This window comes from Callionymus lyra, chromosome 6 (assembly GCF_982586985.1).
Source record: "Callionymus lyra chromosome 6, fCalLyr1.hap1.1, whole genome shotgun sequence".
Classification (NCBI taxonomy): domain Eukaryota; kingdom Metazoa; phylum Chordata; class Actinopteri; order Syngnathiformes; family Callionymidae; genus Callionymus; species Callionymus lyra.
Genome location: NC_141823.1, coordinates 26,049,566 through 26,073,291, shown reverse-complemented (window position 1 = coordinate 26,073,291; position 23,726 = coordinate 26,049,566). Strand labels below are relative to the sequence as shown.

The following is a 23,726-nucleotide window of genomic DNA, read 5'->3' as shown; positions in this document are numbered from 1 at the left end:
TTTGATTATACTTAATAAATGTATTACTTAAGAAATATATATATTCGGAAATGCATTTCCGCCTCGCGCTCCGGTCGCTATGGCAACGGCTTATGGTGTTGACGAGCACAAGATGGCGGACGAGGAGACGTCTGCAGCGGTAAGTCCAAAGAAAATAAATGCATATTTCTTTCTGTGGACGTTTAAATGACGGTACCACACGGTAACTTTGAAGCCTGTGATATATAGATATATTAATGTCCACTTTGTTACGTTTCTAGTTTTAACCCGAGCTGTCGTGCATTTGTTAATCGTAGTTAAGTTGATTATAAACATGACACTAATCTCTGAAACGTGTCAAACTACTACAATACTACGTACTACGAAACATTGTACCACAATATCCTCGATGCGAGCATGTTTATGCATAATTGTAATGTGTTCTTAAGGTTTCAACAGTGAGTACTTGTATGTTTGTTTATCGTTGAAACAGCTGTCAGTCAAACTCGTGCAGCGATTATCTGAACCTAACAGATGCATCTTTATTGAAGTTTATTTCGTTACATTGTTAGATAAACTGACATTTAGTTTGTTTACTGTGGATGTTGATCACGCTTTGAGGTTAGAGAGTCCAGCTGAGGTAGTGATGGTATCTGCAGTTCTTTTGACTGAACTGAATCACTAGAATCAGTTCATTAAAAGGATTCGTTCAAAAGATTCGTTCAGTTCGTTCGTTCACCAAATCAATAACTCTGTGCTTATGGAGCTCTGACTGCAATTTCTTCTACTTCCTGAACGCAGCCAAACAATCCGTTACTAGTTTTAATGATTCAGACCCGAGGTTCACGTTCACTGCACTTCAGGGACAATGCAAAAAAAAAAAAAAGACGAGTGACATTCTCGAGGAATTAGCAAATGGAGAAGATCTTGAGGTGTGTTCACAGCGGAACTTGAATCCTCGTTCAATGACCGAATTCCTGACGCGCGAATCACCGGAAGATAATCATTTTCACTGACCGAATCTTTTGAGAATCCCCGGATGAGAATCCTCGTTCAGTCAAAATAAAACAAAAAAAAAAAAAAAAAATGTAATATAAACTTAAATGCAATCAACAATAAATTAAAAAGGCCTAGTTTAAGTAAAAACAAATATTAAAATAAGAAATCCTTTAAAACGAAATGTTCTGTAGCGGAGTCCCTCTCTTCCTCCTCAGTCCCTCCCCCCGCACCCACGAGTAGCTGCGTCGTTCGCTGAGGCTGAACTGAGAAAGGAACGAATCACTTCATGAAGGGATTCGGTTCAGTACGTTCAGTAAAAAGATTCGTTCTTTCGAACAAATCGTTCGCGAACGACACAACACGCGTGTTTGCTCTCTCACTACCGTAACACCTTCACAAAAGCGCAAGTTTTTTTTCATAGTTGCGGTTGTCGTAGGGACTTTGACTGTTATAAACCACCATGTAGGTGGACAGCACATGCACAAATGGATTGTTGATTTCCAACATCGTGTACTGTACTGACACTAATATAATGTTTTTCCATCATATTTGTCCATCATGACGAGTGCCATGGATCATACATGAACACACATGTTTAATGATAAATATTTGTTACCAGAGAACAATTGTTTCAACTGTAATGAAGCATAAATGTTTGCTATTTACCAATTGGTTTTAAATATTAGTTATATTGATGTTTGAGACAAAATGGGGACACTTGGAAAAAAAGAATGACCCACACTGTTAACATTTAGTAGCACTAGAGGGCAGCAGAGAGTACAAGTTGCTTTGCGTGCAGGTTGAGAGAGAGGAAGATCTAATGAGATCACCTGTGCAGGTGAAGCTTCTGTCTACAGAGCATGACTGCATCACAGTGGGAAGACAGATGAATAGGTAAATACAACTTCAGAGACGCTGCTGGTGTATTTAGTGATCGATCGATGACAATTTCAAATTAACAAATTCCAGAAGGAGACCTTTCGAGGGATCAATAAAGTTCTACCTAAGCTAACCTATGACGTCTCGTGAACCATTGCATTGATACATATCACCGATGGAATGCTGTTATCAATATAATTGGTTCTATAGTCTTATTTTTGTGTAGTTGATCATCAGACATGTTTAGACAATGAGTAATTGTTCATAAGCACAGTGTGTCTGTAAGTTTCATACAAAGGCATCAAAGAATGGACAGGCTCCCAGACAATCTAAGGAACAAAGCAGATTTGAATCGCTTCTCACAAGCTGTCAAAGACTGGCTTTTAGACCAGCAGACCTGCTCGCACTAATGGTACGAGATAGGTATTTGGTCATCTTTACTTGTATGTTGATGTATTAGGTAAACTTTCTACATCTGTATTGAGGACTACAGATGGAAAGTAGCATTTTGCAAAATCTGGTGCAGCCATCTTTTTAATGGAACTGCACATTGTCCTTTTAAATAAACTGAAACTGAAGTAGTTTACTCTAGCATACATGCATTAATTCTGTTAATGGTTTTGTTTTTTGATAATTTATAAACGCATTTTTCATATTGTATAAAACTGAAACATTCTATTGAATAACTGAACAATCTACTTTAATATCCTCGTGTCCATTTAGTTCATATTCAACGTCTGCTGTCTCTGGTCTGTTTATCTGGATTCTTGTCGCGGGGGCAGCAGCTTCAGCAGAGAGGTCCATACTTTCTTCTCCCCAGTTACATCGTCGAGCTCTTTCTGGAGGACCCCCCTGTGTTTCCAGCCCAGTGGAGGAACATGGTTCTTCAGTGTGTCCTGGGTCTTCCCTGGGTTCTATCAGTGGAACATCATTAGGACATCTCACCACGAACATCTAAGACAAGAAATCAGAGAGAAGTCAGTTTAGATTAAAAAAAGTTCACCGATGCTCATCCACAAAGTTTTATTTACTTCCATCACCATTTCCTAATTAATAAGAGTCAAATGTTATTAAACAAGATTCAGACTAGAATCTGATTCATTATCAATTAAACATATTTAAATGAAGGTAACAAGTGAACTGTAATAAAATGATTTTAATGAGTTAGATTAAAAATACCGAAAAGAAATATAAATTCTAACATATCTCCTTTCCTCTTCTGTTGTGTTTTTTGTCTGGTTAAGAAGAAAATAATTAAAACAAACCAAGATGTTAATAAATCAATGTAAAAATGTGATTTCATGGACTTTTACCTCTTTGTCTTTTTATAAAATGACAAACTACAGAACATGTGATCAGTAGAACGATCACAATCACAGCAACAATAATTCCAGCCACTTCTCCTGGTGTCAAACCTTCTCCACATACAGAGTCAGAAGAAATAGTTCCTTCTCGTAGATATGTTGAACATCTACAAAGACAGTGGAGACAGTTTAGAAGAAAGCATCTGGAGCAAACATTTGTGAAGCTTCACTCACTGTTTGTGATCCTGACATGACGTGAACGTTCCATCTGAAAATGTTCCTTCACTGCAGGTTCCACACTCAGTGTCTGTGGAGGACGTTCCTGTGAAGAACATTGTGTGTGTCTTATAGTTGCTGCACTCTTGCATTTCACATTTGGATGTGAAACTCACCTGCTCTGATGATGAACTGTCCTGGTTCACATGTGGAGTGTTGCTGTGCTGCCACACATGTGTCCACTGAGCCGTCCACACAGAAAAAACCCTCCAGAGGTTCACACTTGGTGTTTGCTGTGAAGGTACAGGATCTGATCTCTCTCAGTCCTGTTAGTCAATAACAAATTCTACATCACATCTACATACTGACCAACTCATTCTAGTGAAGAACAAACTTTACCTTCAGTACAGACGAGACACTTGTAACAATGTTTCTCTCCGTTCCATTTGTTCATGTAAGTTCCATCATCACAGTCATTGCAGGACGTACCTTGAAATTCTGTGCAATGAACTCTTACTTTGTGACCTGTTAGACAAATAAATAAATCACAAGTTTAAGTAACAGTTTAAGACTTGATCTGACTAGTGTCTGAGAACTGATAATAAAGTCTTGACCACTTCTTACTTAAAATGAAAATAACAATATCAACATTCAGAGCATGTTTAAAATAAAAGTCAGAAAATAGGTCACAAATACAACAAGTCATAAATCAACACTTATAGAGTCGAGGACTAAGACTGGATCTTACCTGGAAAACACTTTGGACAACATTCTTCTCCTTCGTCTGTCCTCAACACATATTCAGTGGAGTGACAGGTGAGTGTGTTGACCTCCATTATAGTGGACAGCAACTGTATAAACAAAACAATTATGAACCATCTTCATCAACATCAACATTTTTAGAAAGTGAGAGTAGATTTCATTTAAAGACGTCATTCCTGGAAGATTCGTCTTTTTATCTATCACTGTATAGTTTTTTTTATACTTTATTAATGCTTGTGGATATTGTCCTTAGGTTTTGCCCGTAGATCAATCGTAGGTTCGAATTCCAAACTCCTGATTTAAAGAGAACCCATTTAAAAAATGCAACAAAACAATCCATGTAAATATGTTGAAACATTGTTAGGGCAGTGACCACTTGTGATGGGACAATACGATATAATGTGGACACTGAGAAAAAAATGTCTTCTTCTAAACATGCAAAGAATCAAACTTTGAAACAACGGCAGCAGCAACACGTATTGTTAACAAGTAGATAGTTGTTATCTCACCAGCATCAGCATCACCACTGTTCTCCACATCATCTTAAAACATTCCAGTCAGGTCCCAGGAGGAGAGATCCACCATCTACAATCTGAGGAAACAAAGGAGACAGTTTGATTGCAGAACTACGACTGTATTCGCTTTTTTGTTCTTAGAATTCTTCACACTGATAAACTATATTTGCATTGATTCACGTTCTGCTAATAATCTTGGTATGGTATAAAATAGTGTTGTATTTATGATTTGGCCTAGAAGATTTAACTTAAAAACATGTGGTTCTTCTCCCCGCCTTAAAGTTTGAAGCGCTTCTATACACAGTATTACGGTAGTGTCACTTTCAAATAAGGCTATGCTGGGTTTGTTTGTATTTTATCTATACCTCCTCCTGCACCAACACATGTTTGCGACCCGTTTTTGCTGTAGAGTTCAAATCTATCATTACTACAGTAAAACCAACGGAGATAAATATTAGATATTGCGGTTGTCGTAGGGACTTTGACTTGCAACCGGATGGTTATTTTTACTTTGTTATTGAGATGATTGCGTTTACATTATCTTGGTTAAGCACGCCCTCTCATGACCTTATTGGCCTCACCTGCTAATGGAGCGGAGACTATAAGGCATGCAACACTCAGTCTGACCCTCTCCTCTGTGACGGTAGGCTGTCTGGTGCCTAAATCGGGCGGACGGCGTTCTGGGACGTGTGCGGGAGGTGTATGTTCCCTCCGAGTTCCCGTAGTGGATACTTGGGGTTTTCTTCCAAAATCCAACATTCTTTTTCTGAATTATCCCTATGTGGGATATTTTGAACATTCCACTGAGTGACCATTGACTTATAATATAATATAATAATCAACTTATATTACATATCTATATGTGCATTAGTGTTAACGTACATTCTGAATAGCAAACAACTTTATATTTATTTTCAAAATTTGTTCATGACTTCTCATTCACAGTGATGTCTTTGGTGAACATGTTCTATATAAAATTAATTATTTGGAAGATTTTAAGTAAACATTAATATTCAAGAAAGCCTGCTGTTGTTTTAACTTCCGTGGGTGATTGTGTTGAAATATTCCTCTCTTGCTGTGTTTCAGCCTCCTGCTGCCGTGGAAACCAAGAAGCGACGGGCTCCAAAAGGTGCAGTTTGTTCAAGAAAAGTTCATTTACACACAACTCGTATGGATTAATAGAAAATCCTGAAATATATTATTGCACACATAGGTTAAAAAAGTTAATTATAGCTTTGATTTAAACTATTTGACCTTTTTGTTATTAGGATAATTCCATCTACAGCTATGAATATTGAGTTTAAAGTTTCAAGAATTAAACAGCCTTCTTGTGAAAATATAAAACCGATAAAAGGCTTTGGAATATCTGTATTTATATTGAGTATTTCTTTTTACCTCTCTAGTCATTTTTTTTGCTGTACATACACGTATTACTACTTAAAAGACTGAATTCATTCCCCCACATTTGTTTTAGTAGTTGGCAACACTAAATATATAATTTATAGATGAATCTGTCCGTTTAAAAGCGCTATACAAATAAAAATTGCGTACTTACTTACTCACATCTATTATATTGATCACCTTGATTTCTTACCCAGTTTCCTTTCAAGATTTCAATTTTCAATTATTTTTTCTGCTGATGCTTTTTAAGTTTGCACCAAAAGATAACATTTTTAATTTTGGTCCATGTTTGGCTTCAGCTACAGTTGTTGTGTCATACCTGCTGTCTAATAGGAACTGCAGACAGACACACCCATAAATGAACGCACACAGTTGCATTCACCTCCCTGTTGTGAAGCTTGTGTTGCTCAAGCGTCTTCCTTCAACCTCCTCTGACAAACACAGGATATTTCACAAGCTTCAGTGAAGAAGGTTCCTCTCTTTAAGGTTTTATGAAAGATTTCCAAATTAATTCATTTACGTTGTTCAATACTGACAGAAGCAAGTCATGTTGAAACTCTTCTCTCAGAGTATATTTAAAAACACTTTTTTATTTAGGTTTCTATGGATGAATCAAATGCAAACATTCTTTATTTGACATATTCATTGCCATCTACACACCCTGGCATGCAATAATTATCTAAAATGTTTTTTTTTATAATTTTCAGAATCATATTTGGATCGCGGTGTGAATATAAACTTAAGGATCAAATGTTCTCACTCTATTTATAAAAATGCACAAAATATGAGAATAAAAAGAGCTGAGCTTAAACCAAACACGCTCAAGTTGAACTACTGAACAGAGGGCGAGTTTCTTTCCTTTGATATTTACTTCAAATGTCCTCTAGAGGTCGCCCTTAACCTATTGTGCGCCGGGACCGACCTTAAACTGAACCACTTCAGTTTTCCTTTTTCTAAATGTTTTTTTACCCAATACTTTTTTTCGGGTACTCCTTGGTTAAACTAGGAAGTGTTTTTACCTTATATTCTGTCTTTTTTTTTTTGTTTGTTTAAAAAAATAATTAAATACGGGTCTTATGTCTTTCACCTTAATTCTCTAAACAGTTTTGAATTGAGAGTTGACAGGTTAGTGTATTAAAGTATTTAAAATAGGTCAAACAAGTCTCATTTTTATATGAAACCAATGCTTCTTTAATTGCATAGTATTGTGAAAGTGGAATCAGCAAACCCGTTTTTAACTTGAGGTGAATTTGAGGTGAAGAAGACCTGGGTAACTTTTGCCTCGTAGTTGACCCTTGGTATTCCCTCATAACATGTGAGGAGGTGCTGGAGAACAGGAGGAAGATCGATGAATGACTGGATGTTCAATTGACTGAAAAAAGAAAAAAACTTTAAAGTATGCTTTCGACCACAAAATTTAGAAAAGCAGTGTTCAAATCTTCAAGCCACTTCAACAATGTCCGTGTTATGATGATCTACATTCGTTCTAACACTGCAACAAACCTGTGGATTTGTATAACTTACCACCATCGTAGAAGAGATTTAAACTTTTAAAAGTGTACTTACCTGACCTAGCGTGGATCACTGCTGGGAAGCATCAAAGCTCATTTACTGCCAAATGAAATCAGGCTGATTTATTTTTTAGGAATGACTTTAAAACAGTTACTCAAAGCCTAACAATGTTTTTTCAATCATGGAACTTTCCCTAAAAAAATGAAATAGTTAGGGGAAAATTGAGGACTTCTGAGCATTGGACTAAATGACTTGTCAGGGGAACAGAGTTTTTGAAGTTGTTCATGGTAAAACATCTTAAAATAAATTTTGGCATATTTTTCATTACATTTCCCTGCATGTGTCTTTTGATCTCAGCGAGCGTCTCCTCTCTGCTTATCCCTCTCAAGCAGACGGGTGAGGCGGCACATGCGAGGCAAATTTGTCCTGGATTTCACCAAATAAAACAGAACAATGAAAGAATTTCTGCACGTCGGTGATGAAGTTCTCGGGCGTTTTGTATCCGGCAGACCTCATGTTGCGTCTTTTCTATTCTTTGACTTGCTCTTACTGTGGCAGCGTGAAGTCACGTCCCATGTTTTGTGACATCTCTTAATCTTGGGGTGTTGGGGGACACTGGGGCACCACGGGAGTCGAGGCTGAAACACTGAGACAAGAATATTATTGCCGATTCGGCAGCAAGAAGCGGATTAGCTGGCTACAAATAAGGCCCTTTTCCAAAAATATTGAGGAAGCGAACGTGTGAAGCCTGGACAGTTTTGTACTCGGCGATGGAGAGGATTTCTGTGAAGTCGTTGGAAGAGGCTCAGATTCTAGCACAGCTTGACGTTGGGGTGGATTCACAAGGGAGGGAGCTTTATTGTAATCCACTGTATTTTTACACAGACAGTTCATTAACTATATCCCCCAAATGTCAGCGAGCTAAACAAAACCTTCTTTTCAGCGCGGCTGTGAATTCTTCCAGCTTCGAGGAAGGTAGTCGGTGGAAGATAATAGGATTATCAGACTCGAACCTGCTTAAAACCAGACACAAACGACAAGAGTTTTGCACCTTCCCCTTCCTGACACCTGCTTTGTATTTCGGCGCTCTCTCCTCCAGCAATGCTCTTTCAGTTTGTCTCACTGTACCGTCACAAGTACCTGGGTTGCGACAGACATTGTTGCCGTGGCAACTAGAAGGATATCTTTACCTTTGGGAGCTGTAAAAAAGTGGCAGGACAGGGAGGAAAAAAAGCTTTATTTTTGTCACCAGAATGTGTTTTAAGGTGACATTTACAGGAAGCTGTGCCAATAGAAAATACTTGGATGTATGTTAGCTGTCTAATAAAATATCTACCCATAATCACTTTCATTGAGATTTTTGCTTATGTTCATCAGAATTGTGTCCCTGGAGTATTTAAGGAGAAAAGCTTGAAGTCAGCTTTTATAAATAGATTTCAAGGAGCAGTCTGATGAGCCAAGCTGGAATGCAATTGAAAACTGCAACCAGCACAGTTAAAAAAAAACTTTATTTTTGATGTCAATACCCTCACGTTGGTTAAAGTCTTTGCTTGTAACATACAACATCAGTTTGAGCTAACTTTAGACGGATTCAACAGCATCAAATTAAAATTATTTGAATATCTAAAGTATAAATGTGACCCCCATTCTGCTACTCGACATTCACTTCTGTATGCTATCCAACATCAGTGCTATATGTTGTTCCTCCTCCCTCCACTGAGACCCTCGGGAACCGACTCTTTATTCTGACAATAACCTCCAATGAAGCGCAACTTTACTGCGCACAGCTAAATGGCCCTGCCATGCCAGGGAGGTGACACATGTGCAACTTCACAGTGCAGGGTGAGAAAGATGCTGAAGAGTTGATGATTTATCGGTAGATTTTAGAATCATTAAGTTCGACATCATGTATTTGACACGTGAAACAAGTGTAATTACGTGTTTAGAAGTACTGTGTCCAATCTGCAAAAATCCCAACTTTCATTCTAAGGTTTAGTTTGTTATTCGCATTAGATAAATACTGGACTCAGTTTACTGCTTCTGTTGGAGAGATTAGCTACTGAACCAGAGCATCATTTTCAAAAGTCCCTATCCTTGAAAACATGTTAAACATGAAGGCAGTAACGGATTGATATTTACACACAGGCTAGAAATCCTTTTTTTTTTCGAAAGCTGATCTAATTTTTTATTTATCAAACTGTCTCTAACCAATAGAACCTGAAATAACTAGCAAGTCTCTGTGTCATTGTTGACATCATTAATATCTGTTCCTAAGTGTAGCTTCATCACTGGCATCTTTATAGGTCATGATATCTACACATAAATCCCATACATTTTTTACCACGGATTCATTTGGATTATAAAGGTCTTGGAAAGTCAGTTGCTCAACCCACATGGACATTTGTATCTGTATATTTTTTACATTTTAATATTTTAATATTCTGTTTAGATTGAGCTCTATATTTATACTTAAGTTTGTGTTTTCTGTTTCCTAAAACTGACTCGTTGAACCCGCACAAGATTTCCAATGTGCCTGGACTGTCTGTTTGAGCACAAACGGCAAATAAAAACCTTGAACCTCTGTCTAAAACTAGCAAGAAATTGCATGAAAACTTCACTTTATGAAAATAGCTACAATCTAATCATTCAAATAACCCAACTTGTATTTGTGTGTGGTGAGAAAATGTGTCTTTTTTGCGATGTCCAGGTCTCAGTGAATAAGGCAGAATTACCGTTACTGGTCCAGCAGTGGACACACCTGGGAGAGACAGTGCTGCTGAGGAAAACCTGGTTTTCCTTGTTGAAACAAGCCAAACTATTCTTGGATTATTATGTGTTTTCATAAAGTGATGTGAAATCAGGCTCTTGGCAGATGCATGTGCTGTCCCAATGCTTTACTAGCTCTCATTCTTTGTTACCCTGAATTGTAAAGTGCTCCTGCAATTGTTAATGATCTGTTTCTGAATCGTGTCTCCTTGTTCTCTGCAGCTCCAGACCTTCCCATCCTAGAGAGGAGAAACTGGCTCATCCACCAGCTCTACATCCGCAAAGACTATGACAACTGCAAGGTAAAGAGCAACCGTATCCTTTTCGACGGTTCGCTGTCCAACCTTCTCTCAGTTTCTCATTACCCTTTTCCATGTAGTAAAGGTGAGGATCACTTGGCATTTAACGAGTGCTTCCCTCTATGGAGGCCTGATCAGGCGTCATTAACCTCAGATCTGTTATACGGCCAGGAAATGGCTTTCATCTCCTTAATAGACGAGAGCTCCTGACACCACTGGCCATCAGGACCGGACGCTTTAATCCGCAGATTATTACGTCTTCATAATATCTTGGCTGATTAAGTTGTTTTTTGTTTGTTGCAGGATTAAAAATTCTAGTGATTCAGTGACTGTTTGTGTGTCTTTGTAGGCCGTCATCAAAGAGCAGCTCCAGGAGAGCAATGGAATGGGTGAATATGCTATTTATGTTCAAGGTGAGTCCTTTTTTTTCACAATGTGGGATGCAGCAGATTTCTCATTATAGCGCCGAGTTACATGAGTAGCGTAACCTTAAACCTGACTTCTATGATAAAGACGTTTTAGAACGTTCTAAATACATTATTCATCTTCGTTGTAAAGAGTTTTAAACGGTTTGGTTTAAGCCTCTGTCGGCAGAGATGTGACAGCTCCATCAACGACTGTCAGAGTGATGGAAAAAAACATAATTTCAGGTGAATGCATCACCTCATGTTCAGAAATGTGACCTTCACGGAGCACATTACATGACCACTGTGTACAAAACATGCCAGACAGCTCTCTGGGTTTCATAAGGAGCTTTGCAAATGGAGAGTTCTATTGGTTAAAGCTAGCATTAAGGATGGACTAAATAAAAGCTTATATCACCTTCGATTTAAGCCAGAATGCTTCTCACTCAAACGGAATTGTGAACTGAGAAATTAACTTCCTGTTGGATCTTATTTGTCTTGACCTTTCATACATACATACATATGGTGTTTAAATTGTCTGGATTAGATTAACTTTTGAGGAGTAACAGGCATTTAACATGTGCATGTCCTTAAAAAACAGGCAAAAGAAAAGTGGTGGGCGATTACATTTCCTCGGGGGAAATAGTGCTTGTTGTGAGGGGCCGTTGAGGAGAAAAAAGTATAAAATCAATTCATAAAATCCAGTTAAATATGCTTAAATTATTTTATCTTTTATGTTTTTATAACTTAATGTTTTTTATATTTACTTAAATTTTCTTGAGGGGCAATAAATACTCGCAGAAATAAAAACAAGAATAAAAAATACAAGATAAAAAACACGGAGATCAATAGTCCTTCAAAAACAATAACCCCATTATAATATTTATTAATATTTATTTTATTTATATCATCAATGACCTCAAAGTAAAAACAAACGGATAAAGGAATAAAAAAGGTTAAAAGTATTTTTTGCAAATCAACAATTGTAACATTTTTTGAATAAAAAGGTCATCAGGCCTGGAGTGGTTTAATGATTAATAGAAATAAATACAAAATAATAGTTTCTACCTGACCTTTAACCTCATGACAGCCACATAAATACAGTCATGGAGACACTCGTGGCCCCCGGGCTGCACTTTGCCCTGGTCGAGCTCTAAATCAATAACCTGTTCACTATTAGAAATCATAATGGTATTTAATGTTCTTCCATTATTCATTCACTGAGTTAAGGTGGAAGTCAGAGCGAAAGACACTTCCTACAGCCGTGGTTTGTGCAGAGTGTTTCCATTCTAAATTCGTGGCACTGAGACACGTCCTTCTTGTATTCCCATCATGCATCTTCAGCCGTTCTCCTTTAACATTCTCCCATATAATGTCCAACCGATGAACACCTTTAAGCAAAGCATTCGGGGCAACATGGGACCTTCATGGTCGTCAATATTGTCTCCCGAAATAAGACTGAAACCTTCAGATTCTCCACTGTCCATGAACTTATGTAATAAGCAGCCAAAAATGTTGTTCTTGTGTAGGTTTTAATCCATCTTGTTTCTCTTTTGTGGCCGCAGCACTAATCCTGCGTCTGGAGGGGAAGATCCAAGAGTCCCTAGAGCTATTTCAAAGCTGTGCCATCCTTAATCCTAACAGCACCGACAATCTCAAGCAAGTGGCCCGATCGCTGTGAGTTCACTTGTGCAGCCGGAGAGTCAATCTGTGGGCCAAATATATACCACTTAAAAAAAACAACTAAAGGGCAGCAACCTTTGAGGATTGAACCACGATTGCGTTTTCATTGTTGTTCTTTACAGATTTCTGCTGGGAAAACACAGAGCGGCGATTGAAGTCTATAATGACGCAGCCAGGCTCAACAGCAGCGACTGGGTAACGCACCGTCCAAATGTTATGACCCGACTGTCGAGCTGCTGATCGCTCTCGTCGCTCACATCATAAATCAATTTGGTTGTTGGACCGTGCAGCCGTGAAATCATAGGCTTGTTTCTGCATAAGATGAAAAACTCACTGATCACCAACCTGCGTCTAATCGCTTTATTTCTCATCACCTCAGGAGATCACTCATAATCTGGGAGTGTGCTACTTCTTCATCAAAGACTACAAAAATGTAAGAGAAAGGCTGTTGTAAAAAAAGAAAAAGAAAGTCAAAGTATAATCTCGATTCTACAAGTTATATATGTGTGTGTGTGTGTGTGTGTCTGTGTGTGTGTGTAACTCCCGGCAGGCGGAGGAGTATTTAAACTTGGCTCTGAAGTTGAACAAAGACGACAGATCCTTCATGATGCTCGGCAAAGTTCATCTGATAAATGGAGAAACCGACAAGGCCATTGACATTTACAAAAGAGCTGTGGAGTAAGTGGATCCGATTCTTGCTCTTAAATACGGGATATTTATAGTTGTTTCACCGATTAAGTTCCTCAGCAAGTAAAATAAATCTCTCTGCTTTATCGTTAGATTTTAACACTGTTTTATTCTCTTACTCGTCGCTCCTCCATTAGCTGAGACTCCAGAGAATGAATGGAAGAAGATCTTATATTGGAACTGTTGTGAGGAGCCGTTAGAAGGAAAGGACAAAGAGAAATACATTTATTACATAATAAAACATGTGCTTTTTTCACAAAGAAAAAAAGTGTAACTGATTCAACTAAGGATATTAAAAAGGTAATTTAGTTTTCAAATAGTGAATATTTTTGCCAAATCATTACCATCTAAACATAAATTTATGATTCAGGAAAATATTCATCATTCATTTTTTTTGAGGGACAACAACCTTTCACAGATTTCAGTTGCTTAAAAAAACATAAAAGAGTTAGTCGGACTAAACTAACTAAACTACTAAAGGGGCAAAGAAAAAAACGGGTATTTCCTAAATTAAATACTTTTACACAATATATTTTAGAGATTTATAGTGAATTTACAAGAACTTCATAAAGGTAGAAGAAGATTCCTGTATGGCCCTCGAAACAAATGTTTCAATTGGAAAAATAAAAAGGTAATTTTAAAAGGAACTCAAATCCTCAAAGGTAACTATCTATAGGAGTGGGCAGCTATTCTTAATTTTCTTCTACATGAATGAAAGTTGCTGAACAGCCACTAGAGTGAAAACACTGTTCTTAGTGTCGTACACACTTTTAACGTCAACAGCAACATGGTGTAAAGCAGATGATGTGCATCACAGGGTTTAATATCTTCTCAGACCTGACAATATTCAATAAAGTATATACTTTAAAGCAGGGGTGGGCAAACTCGGTCCTCAAGGGCCGCAGTGGCTGCAGTGGCTGCAGGTTCTACTTCATATTGGTGGTCCGCCCTCTAAAGTAAATAAAGTATATACTTTATTGAATATTGTTTTGATTGTTTAAGTGCTTTGTGACCCTGGTCTGGAAAAGTGCTATACAAGTAAAAATGACTTACTTACTTATTTACTAACTGGCAAGTGGATATGTCTGGTTAAAAATAACATTTACAAGTGTGACTTTAAACGGAACAAAAATAAAGAACATCATCCAGAACAAAGGTAGCTTTGATTTAGGATGAGTGATTCATCTTCGCGAGGCTCATAAGCAGCACCACTGAGATTCTCTTTTCAATTCTGACCCGTGGACTTGCTGAAGCTACGACTGTTCCTTCCCAACTGGTCCTCATTAAAGATCCTGACTCAGACTGATCGAATTATAAGTAACTTCCCCACAAATATCCACCGCGTACCTTCTCACCGCGATCACAAGGGTTTTTCATTTCCAACCTTCTCTCTTCCTCTCAGAGTCTCCCCAGAGAATACTGAACTCCTCACGACTCTTGGGTTGCTGTTTCTCTCGGTAGGTTTCTTTGAATTTAAATTCATCCCAAATAGGCTAAAATAATATTGAATGCACCAAAGTATGCTTTACACTTTTCAGAGTAATTCTCTGAGGAAGAAGTATTTTCTAGTTTCCGAAACACAAACTTGGCTAGCTGCTAAACCAACTGTATATAATATTGTACACGTGTTATTTTTTTCTCAACAGCTTGGTAAATACCAAAAAGCTTTTGAGAACCTTGGAAATGCCCTCACTCTGGACCCCAACAACTATAAGGTAAGTGATGAACACAACTGAAGGTTCTGACTCATAATATGAGCTCATGCCAGAGCAGGTGTTCATGTCTTCTGTCTGGTTTCAAAGGCCAATTCTTCTTTTCAAAGTACCCTCTAATGATTGTTTTTTTTAATTCAGGCAATCCTGGCTGCAGGCAGCATGATGCAGACCCACGGAGACTTTGATGTGGCCATGAACAAGTACAGAGTGGCAGCATGTTCGGTGCCGGAGAGTCCTCCACTTTGGAACAACATTGGCATGTGTTTCTTTGGCAAAAAGAAATATGTTGCAGTGAGTGACTTCACCTCCTGCTTGTTTTTAATGTGCACCCGACGTCCCTGTGGCCTGACAGGACACATTTCACTGCAGCATACGACACCCTCCGTTTGAACAAGTTTTCAGTGTTTACTGCCTGTATAGTTAACAAATGGATCGATCATTTATCATTGACGACGTATGTTTTATTCACTCACACACTGAATGCATTATTTTAGGATTAATTGCTTATTTGGCAATTCTATTAACTTTAAATGTCATTAATCCGCTGTCAACACTACTTTAATGCTAATACTAGCATGAATGATCGTTTAGTTTCTACCTTAGAAAACAAATGTTTACTTTAATTTCTGGCTTGATAATGGTCAAACTTAAATTAACTTGGATCATGAATATTGTTTAATTAAATGTTGTTGTTTTTTTATTAATTATTTATTTATATGCCATTTATATGGTAATGTCCCTTATACAATTTAAAAAACATTGTATTTTATTTTATTACATTAGAATCATATAATTCAGATTATTTCATTTTTATATTCTGTAATTCTTCTGTGTTGTGTTTACAACACTGGAAATAAAAGATTTCTAATTCTGAGAAAACACTTTGCTGTTGCTATTTCAATACATAAGCGATGATTCATAGCATCGTTTATCCATTTTTAGTCTGCTTGCCTAACATTAAACAGGACATATTAGTAGATTGATAGATGGATAAACTTTATTAATCCCTCTGGATATCGCTTCGGAAATTGTTAAGTGGTAAATAAATGGTGATAAACGGTCAACAATCAATCCTCTAAATATGGTGGCACCCTTGCCGACCATAACAACTTTCTTTTCCTCATATCATCATATCTTGGACATTATTTCAAACACATTCGTGAGCCTTCCATAACGGCTTCAGTTCTACATGTGAAAACATGATTCATCTTTTCTAAGACTGAATAAAGAAGCACTTTAAGTTGTGTATTCCACTTGATTCTCCCTGTGGATGCTAAATTCAGCTTTGTTTGTTTGGCAGGCCATCAGTTGTCTGAAGCGGGCTCATTATTTATCTCCTTTTGACTGGAAAGTTCTGTACAACCTGGGTCTGGTTCATCTGACCATGCAGCAGTTCGCTTCTGCCTTCCACTTCCTGAGGGCAGCCATCAACCTGCACCCACGCATGGGCGACCTCTACATGCTGTTGGCAGGTAGCGGCTCATCTTTAAATGTATTTTATTTTCCAAGTCCGACTGCTGCATATTCAGTCGGTGGAATCTCCCGACAGTGGCGCTGACTAACCTGGAAGATGCCGAGAACGCCACCAAGGCTTACGAACAAGCTGCAACCCTGGATGAGTCAGTTTTACTTCATCACTTCACACGTCAAGCCCTGAAGTGAGATGGTTTTGTTTCTGGTTCTTCTGCAGATCCAACCCACTGGTCAACCTGAACTTCGCCGTCTTCCTATACAATCAGGGGGACAAGAAAGGAGCTCTTGATCAGTACCAGGAGATGGAGAGGAAGGTCAATGTCCTCAGAGAGGGCAAGAGCAGCGTCGAGTTTGATCCCGAGGTACCCAAGAACCATGTGTGGACTTTTTAAAGGAGACCTTGTTCAATAATTGAAGGATGTTCTTCTGTCACATGCTTTCAGCTGGTAGAAATGGCACAGAAAATAGGAGCCGCCCTGCAGGTGTCTGAGAGTTTGGTGTGGACTAAACCCACTAAAGACTCCAGATCTAAAGCCAGTTCAGGAGGTGACCCATCGGCATCAGGCGCTCCTCTGGGAACTAACCAAGCTCTGGGTCAGGCCATGTCCTCGGCTGCCAGCTACAGCAAGAGCATCAAACTACCAACAGGTGAAGTTAGTGTGTGTGTGTGTGTGTGTGTGTGTGTGTGTGTGTGTGTGTGTGTGTGTGTGTGTGTGTGTGTGTGTGTGTGTGTGTCTGTGTGTCTGTGTGTCTGTGTGTCTGTGTGCGTCTTGATGGGGTTTTTTTTTTCCTGAAACACATGCAACAAATAACTGAGAACAAATAAGCTCTCCAGTCCAAACACTGTGTATGAGCAGGAATGATTCAGTGCATGTGTGGGGAAACAGTTATCCCTTGTGTTGCCTCTGGGTCAAGGTCAACGACCTCCCTGGCCTCCAGAAATACATATGCAGTGATGAAAATTCCAACTCTAGCACACTTTATGATACCTGTATGAGTGTCTGTGAACCTAATCCAACCATCTTGTTAGGTGTGATGAATGAAGATGACCGATTAAAGATGGATTTGATAAAAGAGTGACAGCTTGCATGTAAACAGAAATGATGTTTCAAAATGTCAGTTTGCAAAACAAGTAACCTTCACAGTTTCTGCATGTCTGTTCGCTTTCAATTACACTTTTCCCAAAATGTATATAATAGTAGTATCATTAGCAGTAGATAATAAGTCGATTTTAAAATGTTTTTTCTGGTGACCTCGCATGTCAGAACAATGTAACTGTGCTGTCGTAAAATCCCTGATGCACCAATGTCAAATACAACATGTACATTTCTTTCCAAAACGAGAGAAAGGAATTTGTTTCCTGTTTTTCTTATTATTTTACTTAAAAAAGACTTTAAATAACATTGTCTTGCAACAACTGCTGTAAAGCTCTTTGGTGGTCACATGACACTTACAGACTCTATGGGGGTGTCATCATAAAGTTGACACAAGTCTTAGAACTTTGACCTCATAACCTGGTGGTCTAGTGGTTTAGACACTTCTTCATTTTTATTGTCAGCCGCCAAATGCTCGAGTCATTGCAGAATTGATTTGATTGTCGTCTGTATTTCAATCATGTCATAATTAGTTTCTCTGATAAATGGCCAATAGTTCAAATGTGTTTTTGAGGTGATACTTTCAACAGGCAAAGTTATGGACAAAGTTAGGAAAACGTTGCAAGGATTAGCTTTATCCTGTCCCAAAAAAAATCTGTGATTGAAACCTACGATCTGTTGAGGTTTTTCTCATAATGTTCTGTGACATATAAATTAAATCTAAAAGTTCAATCTATATTTTTTATTGTGGTTTACATCTGCTTCTGGTATTTGAAAAGCAACCAGAATAAATATAGTCTTTAAAGTCGTTCTAAGTCAATCCAAATGGAATGAGTTACGTTGGGTTTTATAGTCCGTGTGAAACACAAGGTTACGTTTAGAGACTTTGCCGCTGTGTCAGTGAATAAAGTAGAATAAGTGTGAAAGTGGCTTCGCTGCAGCCGGAGTATGTTGTCGACAAACAGATATATTGTAGCCGTGCACAGAAAGAAACGTTGCACGTTGGCAGTTTATTCAATCCAAGGCCACCGCGAAATGATAATCAGTGTTGACGTGCTTTGAGAACGGCTGCACTTTCCTACACAAGAGCGAGGACGTGGGTGGGCATTTTCCTGTATTTACGCAAAGTGTTGGAGGATAATTCCACAAACATGTAGTACGGCGACGCATATTTTACACCGAACACTCCCGCCAAAGTAGCATCTTCATTTTCCCAGAGTGTTTTATTGCCCAACAACAGCCGGTCTGCTATTAAAAATGAATATGCAATGCATCATAGTGAGAGATGGATCTCTGAGCATACATTATTAATGAGTCCACTTTAATTGTTTATTCTGGATCCCGCCGCGACAAATTTTAAGTTGGGGGCACAAACAGACACTTTAATGAGGGTTAGGGCGGAGGATAAATGTGTCACAAGGACGCCGGATTCGTGGAACAATTTCCACGTGCACAAACTCACGCCCGTCTTTACCATCACGCAGCGGTTCAATGACTCGCTCACAGCTGTTAGACATTAGCACCGGGATTGTTGACAATGATTACATCCACATATAAACTCAATTACACACAAGAGACAAGCGACTGATGCTGTCATTGTTTGTCGGCTCCCAAATGACCATCTGGATCCACATATCGGTTGAAGTATCGCGAGGCAGTTCTCGCTTAGACTCTGTTGTGTCCTGACCTGTTGAAAATATTTCCAATGCTAAAAAAGCATGAAGTGTTTTTAAAAATCCATATATATAAATGAGTCGCTCCAACACGCCGTCACTTCCTGTCACCGGGTCTTAATGCTTCGCTTTGTGGAGAGAAATGGTCAATGCAGAGTGTCACGGGTCGTTTATTTGCCGCTTCAAGTCAAACAAAATACAAGCTTTACGATCGATCGTGCGCACTTTCTTCCGGCAACTCTACAGTTCAATAGCCCCGGGAGAAATCGGGTCTGATCTGTAGAAACATTGCTATATTTAAGGCAAATTTCCGGGCCGAGAGGTCCTCCCCCTATCGCTAAGCTCTTAGATGAAGCTAGTAATTTATACTTTATATTTTGATTATCTTTTAGCATTAATTTAAGTATGGCGTATACGTATAGTGTATAATAATTTGTAATCTAAAATTAGCGTGCTCTCTTTGAGTGCAGTTTAAAATACTGTTGTGTGTTTTGTTATCACGATGAAACACACCTAGCATGGATAAATGAGACAGATAGAGATTTTTTTTTTTTTTTTTGCACCATTTGATGAACATTTACATCCAACATTTGCTTAAGCGCTCTACACTGAGTATCATCACCGTTCATGCACACGATCACCATCTGAACGATCATGGCCAGAAAAAAACAAAGTGTTTTGTTGTGAGTTAGTGATCACAGCCGTCACCGCCTACCACTGTGATGGAGCAGACGCTAAAGTTGTTTCTCGCTCCCTCATGAGCAGACGCACAAATATGTATCGAGGCTGTGACTCCAGTGACGGTGTGGTTAGCGACTAGCAAAGCATATGTTTGGAGCTTCAATCTAAAATATATTTATAAACATCTGTTTTAGTATATCCTGGTTCAGGTTTACGATCATTTTACTTAATGTTCCATCTTGAAATGACCTTGAGCGACAAACCAGTGACCTCTAGAGGCAGACGTTAATCTGTATGAGGTTCATTCATCCGCAGATGTATCTGCTCACTCTTAAGTTGAAAAGTCAAATGCAACCTCAACTCTTTCTTTTGTCTCGTTTTTTTTAATGACAAGACGAATGTAGAAGCTCTGGTTGATTCTCTTCATGACTTCCATAACTCCTCAGAACCAGAGGCAGATGTTGGACAGGGTTCAAGTCCTCCGTCTGACATTCCAACCCAGCAAGATCCTCCAGAGCCGCAGAGCAGTCGACCACAAACCTCCAAGAGAAGAGCCAAAGTGGAAGAATGAACGTGCTCGGAAAAACAAAAAGATTAGCTGTTGTGGCTCGTGATTCCTGAAGTTTAGTTTTGTCTATTGGAACGACTCGTCCTGTCATTTATCACGAGCTGCAGCGTGAAGCACATGTTTGTCCATAGATGTTTGTTGATGTACATTGTCAGAGAAACTTTTATAAGCAGATAGATGCTGTTCATAGGAAAAATTGTGAATTTAATAAATGTGTCACCAGAAGTCAATGTGTTGTTTTTTTTGTGTGTGTCAACTCGAGATTCTCTTTTTTTTATTTAACTAAACCAGAGAGTCATAGATATAATCATGTCACAAAATCACTAGTTGTCTATTTCCTGATTAGGACCAGGACAACAAGCAAAGAGCTAATGTCACTATCTTTTTTCAGCCAACTAGTTATGTTACTGACTTTTATTTAATCCTTTTTTAGCTAGTTAGTGATGTCACTGACTTTTATTTAATCATTTATCAGCTAGTTAGTGATTTCACTGACTTATATTTAATCATTTTTCAGCTAGTTAGTGATGTCACTGACTTTTATTTAATCATTTATCAGCTAGTTAGTGATTTCACTGACTTATATTTAATCATTTTTCAGCTAGTTAGTGATTTCACTGACTTTTATTAAATCATTTTTCAGCTAGTTAGTGATGATACTGACATCAACCACAAGTGAGGCCAGGTTCTGTTTAGATGAATGGAGACAAACAAATCGACCAATCAGCTCTCAAGTCTGTGATAGGTCGTGTAGCGATGTATGACGTTAACTGCCATGTACTGGACCTGTGATTAGTTAGCGGCACAACATATTAATTTATCAAATATAAGTATTTTGTTAGTAATCAGTTAATTAAATTGTAAATTATACAAATTAAAAGATAAATTCTGTTCCATTGTAATTTATACAAATGTTATGTTTACACATTTAAAATGCAAATAATGTGTCTGCTTCACTTTTCAATTCATATCAATGAAGTGTTGGTTTGTTATTACCTCTTAGGTGTTTTGTATGAAATGACAATAATGCAGTTTTTTTAGGACACATTGTTTAAGCTCCCATTTTTGGTGTATTAAATCATCGATGACTAATCTCTCAAAATCAGCTTTTAATGTTTGAGACCTGGCAGATTTATCTTTGTTCTAAGTTTTCCAGAAAATGAAGTGTTGCTTGAACAGCCTATGTCAAGGTTGATGTCGCGTGTATGTTTGGTTCTGTATGATTCATAATGGTGCTATTATGGGGTGTATTGATTCCGGTTGGACTATGTATAAATATCACTGCTGGCCCAGGATAATCCACGACCCGCCACTGACCACATCGATCGCTCTGATAAGCAGTGAGTAAAAAAACTTCCTGTGTCCTCTCACTCTGATTGGTCGCTGTCATTTTAGTCTTGCTTCTGCTGGATATGAGGTCATGAAAATAGTCGACAACAAAATCATTTTTTGGGTGCATGACTGTTGCAGCAGAGAACCAGACGCTGATGGACAATGTTAGAGGGTGAACACATGTTCAATGAAAACAATGGGGTCTTCAGAGGAAGAAGGGGCTGCAACTGTTGCAGTGATTTCCTAATGACTCGGATCATGAAAACACATCCATCAGAAAACAAAACCACCAGGGTTTGAAGAAGCAGTTAGAAATATCTGCCGCAATTTGACGTGCGTTTAACGCTGTTGTTTTGGGTTTAATGGCGTCTACATGTGTTGCTGTCGGCACCGTTCGACTCCTCTCCCTCTCCCGGCCCGGATGCTTCACGGTCCGGACTTTAACGATCAGTTGACGGCCTGCTGGCTGCAGTTATTTTGGAGTAGAGCGCTGGAAGATTGCTTTTCCATTTTCCACCTTTTTACAATTCAAATTGCCAGCCGGAGCGTCTCCGAGCCACGTATGAATTTCATTTCTACTTTAATGGCTCCAGGAAACACTTAGTCGTGTCTTTTCTTTGACGTCAGGATTGTTTCAACAGCACCGGTGAGTGGCACTCCTGCAAATAAATACAGTATTTGTCTGATCCCATATGTCCACCAGGCGTTTTTCATTCATTTAGATTACAGGTTTGCTGTCACTCACCCTGTTTCCCAACAAACAACTTTTGATTGACGCTGAGGGAAGATGGTGCAGCAGGAGCTCTTCATAAAATTGCTAGAACATTAACATGTAGAACTCGCGGTGGCGGTTTGATGAAATGTCATTTATTCAATTCAAACCAAATGTTTTACAAACAAGGTTAGGAAGATTTCCAGAATTTCTGATACTTTTGTTGACTGTAAAGGGCCACAGAAGACTCCTACCAAAACTCAAAGTCAAATTTGATGAATATTAAAATTGATTTTGAATCAGCACACACAAAATAATCCGGCAAAACGATAGGTATCACGATACAGGGGTATTGGAGTATTGTCGAGTACTTGACTCTGGTGTTGAAAAAATGAACAGACCACATGACTCTCTGCTTTCATTTGTTTTGAAACCAAGATATTTCCAAACCTCAGCTTTAAGAGCTGCTGGAGTCGACTGTATCCTCTCGTCCTCAGTCATCGCCGGGATCTTGAAGGATTTTATTGTTCCTTATGCGATGGAAGACTTAATAACTGTGCTGCCATCTAGTTGGCCGGAACTTTAATTGCAACACAAACATGAACACTAAATGAACACTAAAATTTGTACCTTTAAAATCAATTATTTTTATTTCAAACACACTTTATTGATCTGTAAACCCATCAAATAACTATGGTGAACAATAAAATGTGTTTCTGAAGCCAAACCTATATATACTGTATATATATATATATATATATATATATATATATAAATATATATAGTATTTTTTTTGTTTTTTGAAAATAAATCCATACAGTACTGTCAAATATTGATATATTACTGTGGAAAAAAAGTTTTGTGATAAATTTCCGTATCAACATTTCAGCCCCTACTAATGACCTCAGTGAAAGTTTTAGGGAGGAGTGCAACTTAAGGTTAGGGGAGACAAGACCCCCATGAAAATTTGAATACGATGCAATGTAATCCATATATATTACATACCAAGTAATTATTAGTTAAAGACCCATAATGCACCTGCACATTCTCACTATTCCCTCCCTTCGAAGTT

The 23,726-nt window shown here is 38.3% G+C and overlaps 1 protein-coding gene and 1 long non-coding RNA gene across 2 annotated transcripts; one reads left to right on the top strand and one right to left on the bottom strand.

Moving 5' to 3' along the window:
* The first annotated feature begins 61 nt into the window (after positions 1-61).
* Positions 62-20,634, top strand: bbs4 (Bardet-Biedl syndrome 4). The gene is made up of 16 exons (XM_087794504.1): positions 62-139; positions 5,741-5,783; positions 10,556-10,635; positions 10,982-11,045; positions 12,602-12,713; positions 12,842-12,914; positions 13,099-13,152; positions 13,270-13,397; positions 14,809-14,863; positions 15,053-15,121; positions 15,260-15,412; positions 16,422-16,593; positions 16,671-16,740; positions 16,812-16,956; positions 17,038-17,242; positions 20,489-20,634. The coding sequence occupies exons 1-16, from the start codon at positions 80-82 to the stop codon at positions 20,611-20,613; spliced, it is 1,608 nt and encodes a 535-aa protein (XP_087650630.1). The 5' UTR covers positions 62-79; the 3' UTR covers positions 20,614-20,634.
* Positions 3,112-4,721, bottom strand: LOC148077751 (uncharacterized). Its single transcript, XR_015711478.1, has 6 exons — positions 4,649-4,721; positions 4,126-4,228; positions 3,777-3,902; positions 3,554-3,703; positions 3,396-3,483; positions 3,112-3,328 (listed from the first exon to the last, which is right to left on the bottom strand). It is a non-coding gene; the product is annotated as an uncharacterized LOC148077751 (long non-coding RNA).
* Positions 20,635-23,726: the final 3,092 nt, after the last annotated feature.

Bases quoted from the DNA above. Each gene is read 5' to 3' on its own strand.
- bbs4 (XM_087794504.1), top strand. From the start codon at position 80: ATGGCAACGGCTTATGGTGTTGACGAGCACAAGATGGCGGACGAGGAG. The intron at 15,122-15,259 runs GTAAGTGATGAA...TTTTTAATTCAG, and splicing joins TGGACCCCAACAACTATAAG to GCAATCCTGGCTGCAGGCAG. The intron at 16,741-16,811 runs GTCAGTTTTACT...GTTCTTCTGCAG, and splicing joins CAAGCTGCAACCCTGGATGA to ATCCAACCCACTGGTCAACC.